General features: G+C 57.7%; 1 protein-coding gene across 1 annotated transcript; it reads right to left on the bottom strand.

The window, feature by feature from the left end:
- Positions 1 to 6,273: 6,273 nt before the first annotated feature.
- Positions 6,274 to 16,250, bottom strand: CSK (C-terminal Src kinase). Its single transcript, XM_082061040.1, has 13 exons — positions 15,919 to 16,250; positions 10,771 to 10,847; positions 10,292 to 10,405; positions 9,759 to 9,871; positions 9,250 to 9,469; positions 8,814 to 8,907; positions 8,673 to 8,738; positions 8,446 to 8,545; positions 8,212 to 8,302; positions 7,850 to 7,923; positions 7,555 to 7,750; positions 7,283 to 7,369; positions 6,274 to 7,210 (listed from the first exon to the last, which is right to left on the bottom strand). Exons 2-13 carry the CDS (start codon positions 10,783 to 10,785, stop codon positions 7,028 to 7,030), a joined length of 1,353 nt encoding a protein of 450 aa, XP_081917166.1. The 5' UTR covers positions 10,786 to 10,847; positions 15,919 to 16,250; the 3' UTR covers positions 6,274 to 7,027.
- Positions 16,251 to 16,540: the final 290 nt, after the last annotated feature.

Below are 16,540 nucleotides of genomic sequence, written 5' to 3'. Positions count from 1 at the left end.
AGTGCGGATCCCAACCCCAATCCTGGCTTGCGAGAAATCATTTCATTTCCGAAATTTAAAGACAATCTCCGCAGATTAAAATGACGGAACAGCTGTGATGTGATAGAGAAAAGTGAAAGAGAGAAAAGTGGGAGGGAGGACTGGCCCATCTCCTCCCTTCCCTCCTTGCCCAAGGTAGCACCAAGTAAAAATTTGTCTTAAAATGAACTTTTTTTTTTTAAATCATGTATTTTGCTTGGATAACATTCCAGGCAGCAGTTAGGCAGTGAACGCTGTTGTTACAGAGCTGAGCCCACTTTTGGAAGTGACAAAGGGGATTTGTGCCAGTGAAGGCTTTGCAGGGCTACAGCTGAATCCCTGTGGAGCAGAGCCCTGAAGGAGTACTGCCTACTGTTTGAAGCCATGGTTTTCACTTTTTACAGCAATCTGCAGACCTCCTAAGTGTTTTCCCTCAGACAGCCCATGGAAAATGAAATTTAACCCAGAGTGAGCTTCCACAGCCGGCTTGGAAACAGGCTGAGAGCCCCAGGCGCTCTGCAGACCTCACATTGCCAACAGAGTGTGTTCAAGTTTTGGCTGTCAGTCAGAGAAGAATGGGATGAAAAGAGAGGTAGAGAGGAGGAGGAGCGTCCCTGCGTGTGTCCCAGAGCCCCTTTGCCCTTGGACACCAGGCCATTTGAGCCTCGGGTCGGTTCAGAGCAGACTTCTGATGTGGCAGGTCCCGGGAGCTTTGCTCGCTCCCAATTTCTAAGCATTCACTAATAGTAAGAGACTTGAAGTCAGGACCGATTTTTTCCAGCTGGGTTAGACGGGTCAGCTACCACGTAGCCTCCCTGTCTGCAAAACCAGGAGGAAACAGCTCTTGATGAGCAGAAGTGCTTGGCCAAAGCAGCCGGGTGACTATTAGCACGTGCTTACCGGCTGCGGCTGGGACTCTGTCACTTGTGGCAGGGACGTTCACTCACCAGGAGCTGGACGTGCCCCATGAAAGGGGACCATGAGGTTCAGCTGCTCAGCCTCTTGCAGCCCAGGGTGGCTGGGGAACTGGTTTTATAGGGATGGAGCAAAAAGCAAGGTCTTGGAGCTGCTGGCAGCTCTCCCATCCCTTAGGCTCTTTGGCCTTTGCTCTTTCCAGAGAGGCCAGTGTCCCATTTTGGGATGGGAGAGGGTAACCAGAGGATACAGAGGGCTGGTGGTCAAGGCCACAGCAATGCTTCAAGGTGGTCGATTTCCCACTTACTTTTCTTTGGGCAGCTGAACTGTTTCTTATCGCTGAAATATATTCCAGTAAGAATGACTCATCCTTCCTCCCAGGACTCTAACCTGCAGTAATGAGATGTAAATCCTTGCATGACCTATTATATTAGCTTATGCTATATCACACATCTCCATGGATTAGAGGAGAGCAAGATGAAACATCCTCCAGCAGCAGCCAGCCTCAGACAAGCCGGTGGGAGTTAAGAGGATCCTCTCTCAGCATTGACACCTGATTTGAATAGGATGCAAACAGTCCCTTTCCCTTTGCCGTGGTGAGGGATCATTTCAGCTCTTTTTTTTCCCAAGATAATGGGAGAACTGGCTCCAAAGCCACACCTGGAAGTTCCAGGGTTTCCTAGGATTCTCCAGAGATCCCTGAAGAGGACCAGAAATGGCCAGGATTTCCTGGAGTGGCTGGTTCTTGGAGTTATCCCATAGATTGTACAGCAGAGGGGAAGGTGCTGTGACCTTGAGTTGCAATGCAGCAGCAATAAGACCATCGCAGGGCAGCGATCTGGTCCATGTCAGCCTGAAATCCGGGGGAGCACAAAGGTTTAAACCTTTGAAGACCCCGAGGAGGTGAGTTGATCCTGGAAAGACGTGTGTGCGCGCGCAGGAGCCGCGACGGCGGAGGAAATGAGAAGGCTTTTCTAAATAAAGCCGGCAGCCTCTCTGCCGGGAGAAGTCATGCTTACACTCGGCGGCTGATTGTCACTTCTTGTGATGGGGACAGGCACTGCAAACACAGGGACCGCCCCTCCGCACTCAGCCCTGACCCTGGGTGCACAGCAGCAGAGTCACCTCTGCTCTTCCCACTGCGGATGGGGACACTCCACCGGGACAGGGACATCGTTATGCGCTGGGGCAGCCACCTGCTCTGAGCACAGGGATAAGGCACAGTGACATCCACGCTGTGATGGTGACATCTGGAACAGGCCCCAGAGCTGAGCGTTCCCTGGGCAAGGAGCTGCTGCCAGCCGGGGGGTGGCTCTTGCCTTGGGGACACTAGGGGACATTCTTTGAGGTCTCCACCAGCAAAAAAGCAATTAGAGCAGCCACTGGTGAAACCTCAATACTACTTAATCTCTGCTGAAACATTTTTTTTCCACAGAGCCGATGGTGAAAGTATATTGTGTATCCTCACAATCAGCTTCTCCATGTAAACTGCTTAGCAGTAAGAAGGTAACTGTTACTCCACGATGGTTATTAGGAAAAAGCTGGGGTGCTGAAGCATTGGGATGTGGGGGGGGAAAGAGGGACCTGGATGGGGACAGTGTGGCCAGAGGGTCCCATCACTGTTCTGGGCTACCACAGGCTTCAGCTGGCAAAGGGAAAGAGAAAATATCCTGAAGTCTTGAGCATAAAACCCCTTCAAAGGGCAGCGAGTTCTCTTTTGCCCAGCTCTCATTGGGGTAAAAGTGCCACCGTGTCATTAACATAGAGAACAAAGGAAGTTTAGGGTAGGAGTGTTGTAAATTATCAAATAAAATTACTTCCTTTCATGTTACTTGAATGTAATTAAATAAAGCTGGAGTTTGTCTCAGCCGAGGAAGATGAAACACGAGGCAGCAGTCAGCTTTGGATGGAAATGAAAGCAAAGCTGCCTTTTTGTGACCCAGGGAAGCCATTTCAATGTAAAGCCTTCCTACTCCTATAGAACCGAGCCTTTATGTTCAGAAAATCTGTCGTCATCGCCTAAGGACGAAGAAATCTCATAGAGGGAAGTTATTCCTGCTCTTATTTGATATTAAGCCTTAATTATCCTCAGGGAGAGCTACATATCACACAGGCTCTGTGTCACATATTGCGTCATGTAATGCATTTTTATTTTTTTAAACCTTAAACCTCTAATATGGGTGGGCACACACGCATACACACACATCTGTGTGCACTACACTTTATTCTGTTCAGCTGCCAGGGCTTAATGTCAGCCCCTGGCCAGGATCAGGCCATTCCCATTTATTTATGGGCAGGAGATGTGGCAGCCGGGTGCCCTGACCAGCCTGTCCCCCTCCTCGCCTGGGGGTGTCCTGGCAGAGCATCCCCTGGGAAACCCCAAACGGACCTGGGAAAGGAAGCCAGGGGTGGAAATGCTCCTGAGCTGGCCCCCGCTTTCCTCTGAAGCACCATCGTTGTGTCTGACTAGATTAAAAATTAGGATTTGGGGAGGGTTTGGGGTGGGTGGGATGGGAATGGTCCTGCAAGAGCTGTGTGCCAAGAGGCTGGGGTGTTTAGGGGTGCCATGGGTACCTTATCAGAAAAGGAGGGTAACCGGGTAGGGAGCAGGTCACAGCACAGAGCAGGGGGTGAAGGTCTGGGAGGAGAGATGCGGTTGGGGGGTGAGGAAGAAGAGGGAGGCGATTGGGGTGGGGGGGGGGCACCCAGTGACACAAATACAGCTGGACAGACACCCAGAGCATGTAAACAGGCACATGGGGAGAGCATGTGCTGCTCTGCTGGCGGTGACGGAGAGCACGCCCGGAGCAAAGGCACACGCAGCCGCCACACGCGCAGCCGCTCACACGCACAGCGTTCCCACGGGGCCCTGCCCAGCCTTCCCTTCCCGGAGCGCTCCCAAAGAAAAACCAGAGAGCAGAGCTGGAGCAGTGAACGACACCGAACGGTGCTGGGAATGGCTTTGTACATCACGCTGAAAACAGTCCTCGTGACAAAATAATATCACGAAGGGAGAGGAGGCGCAGGCAGCGCAGGGATGCTGGCGAGGGCTGCCAGGGTTTCGGAAACGCGCACGTCAAACACGGAGCAGAAGGAGCCTCGTCAGGGCATAATTAGAGCTGGTAATTAGCTTCAGGCAACACTGAGGGAATTAAGTAGCGGGCAATTTGGTTTGCAGCCCTGGGAAACAGGCAGCAGTGAGCAATCGCTGCAGCTGGAATTGCGCTGGGAACAGCTGGGAGCTCTGGTTTGCTTTGGAGTGAGTCTGAGTCTTTATTTGTTAAGAAGACGTAGGGTCGATGCATTTCTGGGGCTTTCTGGGCAAGGGGGATGCTGAGCCACATTCTAAGCAGGGATCTCAACTGGGGATGCAGAAGGGAGACACACGAGGGCTGCCAGAACTGGAAGCTGAATTTTCAGGAGCTTTTTAAAGCCTGTGTCTCTGTCATCTTTGCATGGGGTGTAGCAGCAGTGCAGGGAGAGGCAAGGTGCATGGCCTGGCCTGTGGCATGGGCACCCTGGTGTTGGGCAGCACTGGCCGTGCAGGCAGCAGCAATCGCTCCCTGCCCGCTGCTGCTCGCGATGATTCACGTCGCAAACTGGAGGCAGGATGGGAGCTGACACAACTGGGCCCGGTGCCCATCTCGTTGCTGAGGGGAGGAAGAGGAGGAGGAGGGGGACACATTGTGAGCCGGCACCCGACAGCCGTGGTTATCCCCTGGGTGTCACACAGGAGCCGGCAGATTGTCCCCTCTTCCCACGCGAGCGGCGGGGAACAAAGCTGGTGCACAGCCTGCTGGTGGGTTCACAGCTGATGGGAACAGCCCCAGAATCCCCAGGGATACGTCCCCTGGTGCGGTACAGCCTGTCCTGGGCTCTGCATCACTGGGCAGCAGCCCAAAGCCGGGGGCATCCAGAGGCAGAAGCCAGGAGCAAACAGCCCTGTGTGGGGGAAACTGAGGCACGGGCACTGGCAGCAGGAGGGGCTTGGCAGGGTTAAGTTCAGCTCTTGCCCTTGCATGGGGTACAGGGAGTCGTTCCCCCTGGATCTGACATCTGTCCTTTCTCGGCATCCTCCAAATACAGCCCAGGGGATGGTGAGGATGTCAGTGCAGCACCGAACACCCCCAGACTCTCCTCTCCTGCCCACAGTCCTGGTGATCGGCACCATGGTGCCATTTAGAGGAAAACCAAAGGTGTGAATGAGTTTGGGGTGAGGTTTCATCCCCTTTTTCCCGAGGCTGGCAGGGTCTGTCGGCCAGCAGCAACCCCAGGTGAAGGGAGCAGAGGGGATGCAGTGGGGACCAGACCAAACCTCCTCTCTGCTTGCTGATGTCTGCCGTGACACGAAGCTGCTACTTATTTCTCAGGATTTCAAAAGCCATGTTTCTTCCAGGCTTTGCCTGGAAATGACTTTAATCTTCATAAGCCCAAAAAGTAAAGCTGCTTATACCGCTGGGGCCTGCACTAGGAGGAATGGGGGAGGATGTGGACAAGAGGTGGGGGGTTAGTCTGGGGGAAACGAAGCCCTAAGGTGCATCAAGCCCCGTCACATCTCTGTCCCATCTCCTCCAGACATTGGGACATCCGGAGGCCTCAGGAGAAGGGGTCAGGAGCACTCAACCTCTGCTGCCATCTCCCCCTGCACCGGGGGCTCTCAGGGGCTGTGTCACTCTATCTGCCATCCCAGCCAGACCTGAGCGGTGCTTGCTGTCCCAGCATCTCCTATTTTAATCTTTGACCCCCCACAAGAAGAGTCTCAGCCCCAATACTGGCCCAAAGCGGATTGAGAGCTCCCTCCTCCCCACCACGACCCAGGCAGCCGCTGAAGCCGGTGCCCCGTGCATCACTTAACGCTGAATAATTCCCTGTGGATGAAGGGAACTATTTTAAACCTGTGTGCCAGACATCACCTCCACTCAACACCCTTCAAGAGAGCAGGGATGCTGTGGGGACACCTTTGGGTTCAGGACATGAGGGGTCCCATCTTTAGACCCTTCATTGAGGCAAAGAGGGTAGGGAACAAGGTCTGCAAACTCCAGTGATCAGCCCCAAAACGCATCCCCAGGTCTTCCCTGCCTGGTCCAAGCATCTCCAAGGCTGGAAGATAAAGCCTGGCTTAAAGAGGAGCGTTGCCATCACTCAGCAGCTTCATCACTGTCACAGCCTCACCAGTTCTCATGGCTGGGATGGAGCCAAGTGGTGCCCAAGCTGCTCGTCTGACCTATGTGGGGATCCTGGGCAGAGACGGGGACCGTCCCCACCTTGTACCCTGCCCAGGGATCCCAGGACCCCAGGGTGCCGTGTTCCCCCGCAAGGGACCAGAGCCAGAGACAGAAGGGCGTTGAGGCGCGATGTGCCGCGTCCGTATGGAATGGTTTGTCTTTATTACAGATTTAATCTCACAGTCGGTAGCATTACATGAGAATAAAGCACTGGACAGGACTGGAAAAAAAGGCCTCTGGAGACAGCATGCAAACATTGCAACGAGTTTAAAGCAAAACAACCCAAAAGAAAAGCGTCTCGCGGGGACGCGGCCGCGCTCTCCTGACCGGGCAGCGAGTCCAGCGTCTCCCCTTTAACCATCACTTCTGTCGCTGGGGTTTCCTTTTCATGTGTCCGTTTCATTGGCTTATTTATTTTATTATTATTCTTCTTTTATTAAGCTTCTTCTCTCTCTTTTTTTTCTTTTTTTTTTTTCTTCTTTTAATTACATTAAAAAATAAGATTCGTACTTTAGTAAAACACCCAGTGCTCAGCTGGGCCCTGCTTGAAATAATAAAAAAACAACCAAAAAAACAACAAAACCCCCCCAAAACTGAGAAAACAAACAAAAAAAACCACCCCAAATTCCAAAAAGAAACGAGCCTGGGAGACCAAAAAAACCCCCCAAACACCTGACTGAAAAACAAACGAAAAAAAAAAAGACCAATTTGGAAGTTTGGAAGCAACCGGGAGAAGGGGTGCGGGGGAACACCCCCGGGGCTCCCTCCCAGCCGCTCCTGGTGCCGGGGCCGGGCGAGGGGGACGCCCAGAGCCCGGTGTCCCCCCAGCGTGGGTCCCCTGCGGCTGGCGGGGTGGGGGAGCCCCCCCCTCACAGGTAGAGCTCCTTCTCTTTGATATGCACTAGCTGTTCGCGGAGCTGGTGGAAGGACGGCCGGTGGCTGGGGTCCAGGGTCCAGCACTTCTTCATCACCTCGTAGACGACGGCAGGGCAGCCGTCGGGAGCATCCATCTTATAGCCCTTCTCCACGCGGGGTACCACGTCCTTCAGGGGCTGGGGGGACAGGGGAGGGGGTCAGCCCCCTCGAAACCCAGCCCTGAGGGGAGGGGGGTGGTCCTCACTTACGATTCTCGGATAAGGCACTCGCCCGAAGGAGTAGATTTCCCAGAGGAGGATCCCAAAGCTCCACACGTCTGACTTGGTGGAGAATTTCTGGAGAGGGGGGAGAGCAGCCCCGTCAGCAGGCTCAGGCAGGGGTGGGGGACAGATCTTCCCCACCCTCAGGGCATCTGGTTTTGTGGGTCGGGCAGTGGGAACTGGGGCTCCATCTCTGGGTGGGCAACCCGTGATGTGCCCAAATGTGGGTCCTTGTACCCTGGGACCCTCTGCTTGCTCACCTTTTCTCTAAGTGCTTCTGGTGCCGTCCACTTCACCGGCAACTTCCCCGTGTCCTGCGTGGATGAGGCTTCCTTGGTCAGCCCAAAATCGCTGACCTTGGCAATGTTGTCCTCCGAAACCAGGACATTCCTCGCTGCCAGGTCCCGGTGGACAAAGTTGTTGGCTTCCAGGTACTCCATGGCTTCACAGACATCTCTGGTTGGGGCGGGGGGGAGAAGGGGCTTAGCCAGACAGCCCCAAAATGCTGGGGGCTGCAGTGCAGGGCGGTGAGCATGGCCAATTTGTGGTACTTACAAGGAGAACTTGAGCAGGCAGTCTGCACCCAGGACTGACCGCCCGCGCGACCGCAGGTAGTCTACCAGGCTGCCCTGGAGAGACAGAGACAGATGGTGGCACCAGGGCCAGCGTCACACCCACCACCCTGTCCGATGTGGGGCAGGACCCAGGGACAATGTCCCTCCCACATGAGGCAGGACCCTGGGGACAACATCCCTCCTTTGGGGCCAGTGATGGGGTATGGAACAGCACCCTCGAACACCATGGTGGCCCCAGGGAGATGTCATCTAAGCTGGGACAACCCTGGGGTGAAGCCCTGAGAGCCTGGGGCGGCAAAGGGGGCAGAATGGGAGGGCAGGTGCCCGGGGTGGGGGTCTCACCTTGGCCATGTACTCGGTGACGATGTAAAGGCCGCTCTTCTCCTCCACGATCACCCCCAGAAGCTGCACCAGGTTGCTGTGCCGGAGCTGCCTGCGTGGCGCAGGAGGGCTCAGGGTTTTGGGGAGAAAAGGGGTTCCCGTGGGCCCCACAGGGCATCAGGGACAACCCGCTTCTGCTTGTATGCAAAGAGGTCCCCCCATCCCACTCATTGTGTCCCCCCCAGTGACACTCACGTCATCACGGACGCCTCCGCCAGAAAGGCTTGCGCTGTGGCGTCATTTTTAATGCACTTCACGGCGACTTTGTTCCCCCGGTAATCCCCCAGCATCACATCTGTGGGAAGCAGAGACAGCCACAGGAGGTGCTGAGGTCACCGCGGTCTCCCAGGGCCCCACCATCACCTGGGGGGGCCCCCACCCCCCACTTAGGGTCACTGGAGTGCTGGGGCCATGGGTCTCACCTCCAAATTCCCCTTTGCCAATGATCTGCAGCAACTTAAGGTCCTTCATGTTGAGGGCCCAGCCGCCTGTGGGGGGTAAAGGGAGAGTGAGGGGGGTCTGGGGGAGTCCCCAGGGGTCAGGGAAGGGTCATGGACACTCACTGCGAGAGAACTCGTCCTGCGCTGCCACCGTCCCCTCCATCACCTTCGGTTTGATGAGGCGGGTACAGAGCCCATCCGCATCCGTGGTGTAATGCTGAGGGCGGAGATATGGGGGTGAGAGGCAGAGTTGCCGTGGGGCTGACACCCTCGGGTGGGGAGGCCCCGTCAAGGCCATGCCAGGCTCTGGGACCCCACCAGGTGGCAGCACAAGGCCTCAGAAAGGCCAGGTGGGGGCTCGGAGGGGTTCCTGTCCCTCTGTCCCTCTGTCCCCAGCACATCTTGCCTTGCCCCGTCCCCCAGGGATCTGTCCCCAGCAGCCCCATGGGGTCACAGAGAAGGTCTCACCATCTCCTGGGCTCCAGACCCTACAGTCCCCCCACAACCTCAGCCCTATGGTCCCCAGGCTGGGGACAAGGAGCGCTGGCAGCTCCCTCACCTCCACCAGCTGCATGAGGTTTTCGAAGTAGACCTCCTCGTCGATGCTCAGCTTGCTGGAGGAGTAGATGATGCGGTAGTGCTCCACCTTGCCCTCGCAGCTGACGCACAGCGTGTAGTCCCCGGGGTAGTTGGTGCTCTCCCGCACCAGGAACAGCCCCGTCTCGGGGGGGTACAGCAGCCGTTCCGCCTGCTCCCGCGTGATCTTCCCGTGAAACCACCTGCCACGGGGCACACAGGGCAGCTCAGGGACCAGGGATGTGCTGGCCCAAGGGTCGGACCCCTGTGGGGCTGGCTTTGGGGGTGACAGGTATGTGGGACAGCTCCCATCCCCACCCACCCAGGACACAGCTCTTGCCACAGCATCCTGCTCCCTCCTGGTCCCCAACGTGGGACTCGGACCCTCCACACACCCCTGGGGGCTTCCCCTCTAGTTCCTCCAGACTGGGGGTCACTGGTGGCGCTGGAATGCGGCAGGGACATCCAAATGATCCACCCGCAGATACTCACGGCATGAGGCTGAGCTTGATCCCAGCTTTCACTCCTTCCCGCTTCTGCACGTAGTTAGCGGGGATGATGCCCTCCCGGCCCACCTTGTTTTTCGCCTTGTACCAGTTGGGGTCCTGCAGGGACAGCAGCGATGTCATGATGAGCCTGTGGCCCCTGGGAAACGCCAGTGCTGGTGGCCCCATGGGGGTCACTGTGATCCCCCCCGGCTGCTGGACAAACCGCAGCCCCCTGACCCACAGCCCCTCGCTTTTCCTCCTCCCGGAGCTGAGCACAGCATCGTTCCCCAATTGTGAGCCTCATCCCTCCCTCCACCTCCCAGGAGGCACTGACATTTCGGGGAAATTTTAACTAACAAGGCTGTGAGTTAATTAACCAAGCGCATGGCCCGATTCCTGCCCTGCTGGCTCTGCGGGACTTCCATCGGGACGAGGGGATCCCACTGGCGTGGCAAATGCAGTGTTGCGCGACACAGAGATGCTCCCGGCATCCCATGGAGATCATGGGATGGGGCTGGGGCGAGGTGACGGCCGTACCTTGGTGACAGCGACAATGGTGAGGACATCTCCTTTGCTGAAGGGCAGGTCCTGCTCGGCGGTACCGTGGAAGTTGTACTTGGCGATACATTCTGTACCGGACGGCCAAACGGCCTGGACGGGGAGAGGTGGACGGTGTCAGAGCCCGGCTGGGCACATCTCCCATTCCTGGCCCCCCAACACTTGGGACCAACCCCCCCACAGGCATGCGGGGCTCCCGTCCCTCTGAAGCAAACACAAATGGGATTTTTGGCAGCACTGGGAGCTGAGAACGATGTTTTTTGGCTGGAACGGGGACAGGGAGAGGGGGATGACACACAAAACTGCAGGTCCCCATGGCTCTGGGCTTCTGCAGGGGCACAGGGGGATGGGGACAAGTGTCCCCATGTCCCTCCTGAGCCCTGGGGCCATCTCTGAAGCGGATGGAGAGGCTGGAGAGCCCACTCCATCCCTGCCTCTCCTCTCCGCCCAGTGCTCACCTGCATCCCTGACATCTTCTCAGGAGGTTGGGGGGGTGAATCTCACAGCGGGGACACGTCACTGGGTACCATGAGACCTGGAGGGGGACAGGACAACTGAGGAGCAGGCAGGGAGGAGGGCTGTGCAGGATGTTGCAGATGGAGCAGCCCTCCACGAAGGATGCTCCCCAGGCCGCACGAGCATCTCTTCTACCACCAAGAAGGGAACGGGGCCTGTCCAAGGCGCTGCCTCCAAAATGTCCACAACCTGATGTGAAAGTGGGAGCTCCGGGTCCCCTGAGGGTCCCCCACAACCGGGGACTGGACCAGCACGGAGCTGCTCACCTGGGTTATCAGGTATTTGCAAATATAAAGCTTCTTCAGAGGGGAGACTCTACATGTTGTGCTGCCACATCTACATCAACAATCCAAGGAAAAAAACAGTATATACGGAGGGATGGCGGTGCCCAGGGATGGGGAAGGAGCAGAGACAATCTCCAGGCCCGTTCTCCAGCCCAGGGCAGCAACTGCACCACGGTGACCAGCTGGGAACCAGCACTGCAAAGTTCCAAACCCTCTGCCTTGCAGAATCTCCCCAGTCTCATCTCACAAAGCCTCCTCCATCCATCTCCGGGGGCTGCCAGCAAGGCAGCTCATGGTCCCTGCAGCACCAAGGGGGAAACTGAGGCACAGGGCAGCGAGGGGATGCAGGCAGCGAGGAGCAGCTCCCCCAAGCCCCAGGTTCACACCTCACTGAACAGCCCATTGCCCTCCCTGGCACCCCGGGGGCTGCACAGCCAAAACCCCGCTCTCCCACGGCACCTGGTGACCCACGCGTGGAAACATCCAGCCCCAGGACCTTCCCAGGCCTGGGATCCAAAAGAAATAAAATAAATCTATTTCCTGCAGGATAAAACCCATCTGACACACAGGAGCCCCCGCCGGCTCTGAAACCCCAGGAGGTGCACTGACGGCGGTGCTGTGTTCCCCCAGCCCCGCGGCCCTGGGCTGGGTCGCATCCTGCCCCGGTGTGTGGGAGGGGAACAAACCCGGCTTTATTCTCGCCGCTTCGACCCTCGGGAAGGGATGAAGTCAGCGGCACCAGCATCAAACCCGGCTTTCTTGGGCTGGGGCAGCGGGGTCACAGCGGGATGGGGGTGCGGAGAGGGATGCGCAGGATGCAGGGGGGGCACCTCCCCCCACACACCCCAAAATCGCCTGTGGGTTCAGTAACTCATTGCATCGATTCGGGGCCACCAGTGGTCACCGGTCCCAGCCCTACTGTCAGCAGCGCACAATATTCTGGGAAGGAGGAACCGAAACAAGGGGCAAGGCCAGCAGAGGCAGGAGGAGGAAGAAGATAAGGGGCAGAACTGTGGGGAGGAAGAGCGCGAGTGCAAACGTGGCCCCGTTTCCACCACAGCCATGACTGGTCCCCTCTGGAAAAGGCGTCACGCTGCCACCACCTCCCTCACCGTCCCCCAGAGCGGGGACACGTCACAAGTCGCTGCATTTTTGGCATCGGAGAGGAGAAAGCGAGGCTCAGACGCTAACCCAAAGGACAGAGTTTGGGGACCCGAGTGAAGCCCATCACTGCAGCGTCTGGGCCCCGTGTGGCAGGTCAGTGCTCTTCCCAGCCAACTCCAGGGCTGTTGATGAAGAAAAGCCTCTCGAGGTGGCACCCAAACCCAACCTGATGGCACCAACGAGCCTGGGGACGCTGCTATGGAGGTGGCCAGGACTCCAGGGAGGGATGATGCTGGACCAGAGAGTATCAGCTGAGAACACTGCTCCCCAAAACGGCCCTGGCTCAAACTCTCTTCGTTTTCAAGCTGATTTTTGGTTACACTCTCAATTTACACCTGGCATGGAGCAAATATTTCAGCAAAGAGTCTGGATACTGCCCATCAAAATGCAGCCCAAGAAAAACAGGGAATAAACTACCCCCCTCCATCACTCCTTAGAGGAACTGGGCTAAAGCCTGGAGGGAGCTGGTTTAAGAAGAAGTGCCCCATTCCCCATCCGACACCCCCTGGGATGCCGAGCAGGAGCCGGCCCTGGGTGTTGCTCAAGGAGCTGCTCATCCCCAGAGCGCTGAGTCAGCGCTTCCCAGCGGCTGGGCACTCGAACACCGCTATTTTAAAAGAACCGAAAGAGAAAAAGCAGCAGGATGAAGGCTTCATCTCAGATGTGACTCCAGCTGGAAAATCCTGGACAAGCTTTGCCCACCGGAGCTGGGTCGGGATGCCGGGAGCATCACCTGGGTGCCCACGGGTCCATCCCAGGACCGCAGCCCATCTGGCATTTGGAAAACCCATTTTCCACCCTGTGTAAGAGCTGGATCTTTCCAATCCTGATGGCCAGTTGTTTGGGCTCTCAGCTCACGAATGTCACCAGCATTTATATTTTATAAGCGCAGAGAAGATACAAAATTTATAGCCTGCCTTTGGGCCTTCGAGCCGTTATAAAGAGTATCTTTTCTCCACGCGCTCCAGCCGGCTCCAGCTTCCTGGGACCATGGAAATTCATGGCATCGGGCGGTGGCATTGTTATAAATATAGCACAAGAAATTTGCTTATCAGTTTGACGAGGGGAGGCGGTTAACAGCACTGGGAACTGCCCTTTGCAGAACCCCTGACGCCCCTTCTGTATTTCAGCACAGCCCTTCTTCCTCCCGAGGGCAACTTCTAAGCAGCAGCCTGATTTTTTTCTTCTTTAATCGTTACCTAATTTCTGCCTCATAGCCGAGGCTTTCCGAAGAGGAGGAAAACCACACGCCCCCAAAAGCACCGAGCTCCGGGGCCGCTGCCAACCGGCCCCCTGAAGGCACCGCTGCCTGCGGTGGCCTCATGTGACAGCCAGCGGTTCCTGCCGAGCGCGTCACCCGCCGTCACCCAGGCCGGCCCCAGCCTCGTGCCCGCGTCCGCTTCCGCCATCCCGGCTTCTCCCTGCGGGATGCTGAGGTGGGAGAAGGATGCAGCGATGCCGGTGTGGATGTGGAACCTAAAGGCAGCATCCCCTGCTTTCCCCGCCAGGAAAACATCGGCATGGCCCCTTCTCTCCTCAAACAGAGGTGCTTCCCCAAAGGGGGTGCGTAGTAGCAGAAGTCAGCTTGAAAAAAATAAAGAATAATGAAAAGAAAGAGGCAGGGAGCCACCCAAGCGATTCAGCACAGCCAAGCGCCAGGTTGGGCTGTTTTCAGCCTTGCCAGGGGAAGGTTTCACTCCTCCTGGAAACTCCCCATCCTAAACGACAGGGTGGGTTGGGGGAAAGATGCTCCATTTCCATTTCAAACCCAATTAGCCAGAGGGTAACGGGGAGCAGATCCTGCCCAGTATCAGTTAGGACAACCCTGTTTTAAATAAAGTTTTAGTTGTAGACAGTAGAAAAGCTTAATTCCCGTCAGAAATAGGTGTGTGGGCACCATCCGCATCCACCTCTCTCTGCTCATCCATCTCACCCTCACCAAAGCATCTCAACGATCAACAACCTGAGTTTCTTTAAACTTCGACAAAAAACCAACCCCAAAACAGACAACATCCTCATTCTCTCCAAAAGATCTTATCGCCTGTTATTACATGTTACATCTATGATTACTCTAATCGAAAGAAAAACGTTCCTCCTTTATCTCATCAGCGAGCTGGCTGCGCTCACACGGGAGGGTTTTGCTGCTGGTCTCTCAACCCAGCCTCAACTGTGTGCCCCGCCACGGGAAAGGGGGACAGCTTCCTTTATTTTTTGGGGTTTTTTTCTTCTTTTAAAAAGAAAAAGAGAAGATGTTGCTGTTCAGACCACAGAAGGCACCTGGGGGATAGTCAGAGGCAGGTGGAGGCCTGCAGAGATGCTCCCGGCCTCCCCATCGCTGAGGGGTTTTCCTGGTCCACCTCTTTCCCACAAAAAAACCTCATCGAGGTTATTTTGCCCCCTTGTTACCCCACAAATTGCCCCAGCATCCCAGTCCCTGGTCCCGGAGGGTGTCAGGGTGTCCCCAGGGACGGGCACGTGGCGTGCAGGGGAGCGGCTGCTGGGGAAGCTGCCCCAGCGTAAGTCTGGGGCACGCTAGGATGCAACTCAAAGGTTTTTTTGCAAATACCCACCCAAAATGGAAAAGATAGGGGGAGGCAGCAGTTGCAGGGCAAAGCACACCCCCAAACTCCCTGCGTTCACAGGGACAGCATCCCAAGGGGCTTATCCCAGCGCTGCTCCCCATCCTGAGGCTTTGCTTCACCACTACCCCTTTCTCCCAGGGATGCTCCCGAAACCTCCTGCATCCCTCTGCCGCACCGCCATGGACCGCCCCAGCCACTCTCCACCTTGCCATGATTGGGACGAGCTCCTGCGTGGGTCTGGTGGGAACAAACCCCACAGGAATGTGGGGGGCAAAATCCCCTGGTCCTGGGAGGAAGGCAGCCGTCCCCCTCCTCCTGCTCTCGCACCTTCAATTGTAATTTTTTTTACTCTTTTTTTCCGCACAATGGCACAGCCCGTTTCACTCTCGATAAACCTACGACCAACAGCCACTGCTATAAATAACCCGTCACCGCCTTATTGACCAAAAAAAAAAAAAAAGAAAAGACAAAATAAAACCCCATTGCTGCCAGCCCATTTTGACGCCCGAAGCTCCCTCCTTCCACCCCAACCGCTCTCAAAAACCCCGCCAGCAGCTCCCGGTACCCAAACGGCCCCGGCCTTTGTATGGGATGGGGATGGAGCCGGAGGAAGAGGAGGCAGCCCCCTCTCCCGGGAGCGGGTCTGGGGGGAGGCGACAGAGGCGACAGCCCCCCCGGGGGAAGGGGATGCTGCGGGGTCCCTCGCTCGCTCCATCCCCGGAGCTGGAAGGATGCGGCCCCCGCGGCGGGGGAATGATGGGGTCCCTGGGGACAGTGGCTGAGCGGGAGTAGAAGCGGCCCGTGATGGGGTCACCCAGCGGGTCAAGCGGCACGGAGGCGGTCGGCCTCCCCCGCATCCCTCCCGCAGCCCCCGGCCCGCCCCGCAGGCCCCATTGTCTGCGCTCCGCCGCGCTCCCGGCCCCCGATCCGCATCCCCCCGCAAACACAGAGGGATACGGGCTGTGGGGGGGGGTGGGCGAGCACCTCCCGATGCCGCGTCCCCCCCCTCCCCGGGCAGCGGGGATCCCCGGTGCGGCGGGGGCCGGGGAACGGCACTCACCTCCCTCCGGGCAGGGGGCTCAGCCCGCCGCCGGCTGCTCCATGCGGCGCTGCCGGGGGCCTCCGCGCTCGGCTGGGCCGGCGGGGGGGCGCGGGGGGGCGGAAGGGGCGGAGGAAGCCGGAGCCGCCGGAGCAGCCGCCGCCGCCGCCCGGCGGGGCCGAGCCCGGTGCGGCGGGGAACGGGTGCGGCGGGGCTCGGGGGCGTGGGGGTACGAGGGGAATAAAGGGGAGAGAGCGGGCGCGTCCGCCGCGCACCTCGGGCCGGACGAGGGGCGCGGGGTCCGCCCGGGCCTGCTGGAAGGAAGCGGCGCCCGGAATCGGAGCGCCCGGAGCAGCGCGCCTGCGCCGGCACGGCCCGGGTCGGTACGGAGCGGCGCGGGGCCGCCACCTGCCGGGGACCGCCGCACCGCCACCGGGACCCGAACTGGCTCCGGGACTGTGACCCGCACCGCCGCCGGGACCCGAACCGGGAACTGCACCGGGACCGCGACCCGAACCGGCACCGGGATCGGGACCCGCAGCGGCACACAGCCCCGCGCCCTCGCTTGGGTTCCTGCATGGGCCAGGGCGCCTGCTCGGTGGGTACTTGCGTGGGCACAAAGTAGTACTAATACTACATAGTA

The sequence above is a fragment of the Streptopelia decaocto genome (assembly GCF_964273445.1).
Source record: "Streptopelia decaocto genome assembly, chromosome: 9".
Classification (NCBI taxonomy): domain Eukaryota; kingdom Metazoa; phylum Chordata; class Aves; order Columbiformes; family Columbidae; genus Streptopelia; species Streptopelia decaocto.
This window is presented reverse-complemented; position numbering and strand designations above follow the sequence as displayed.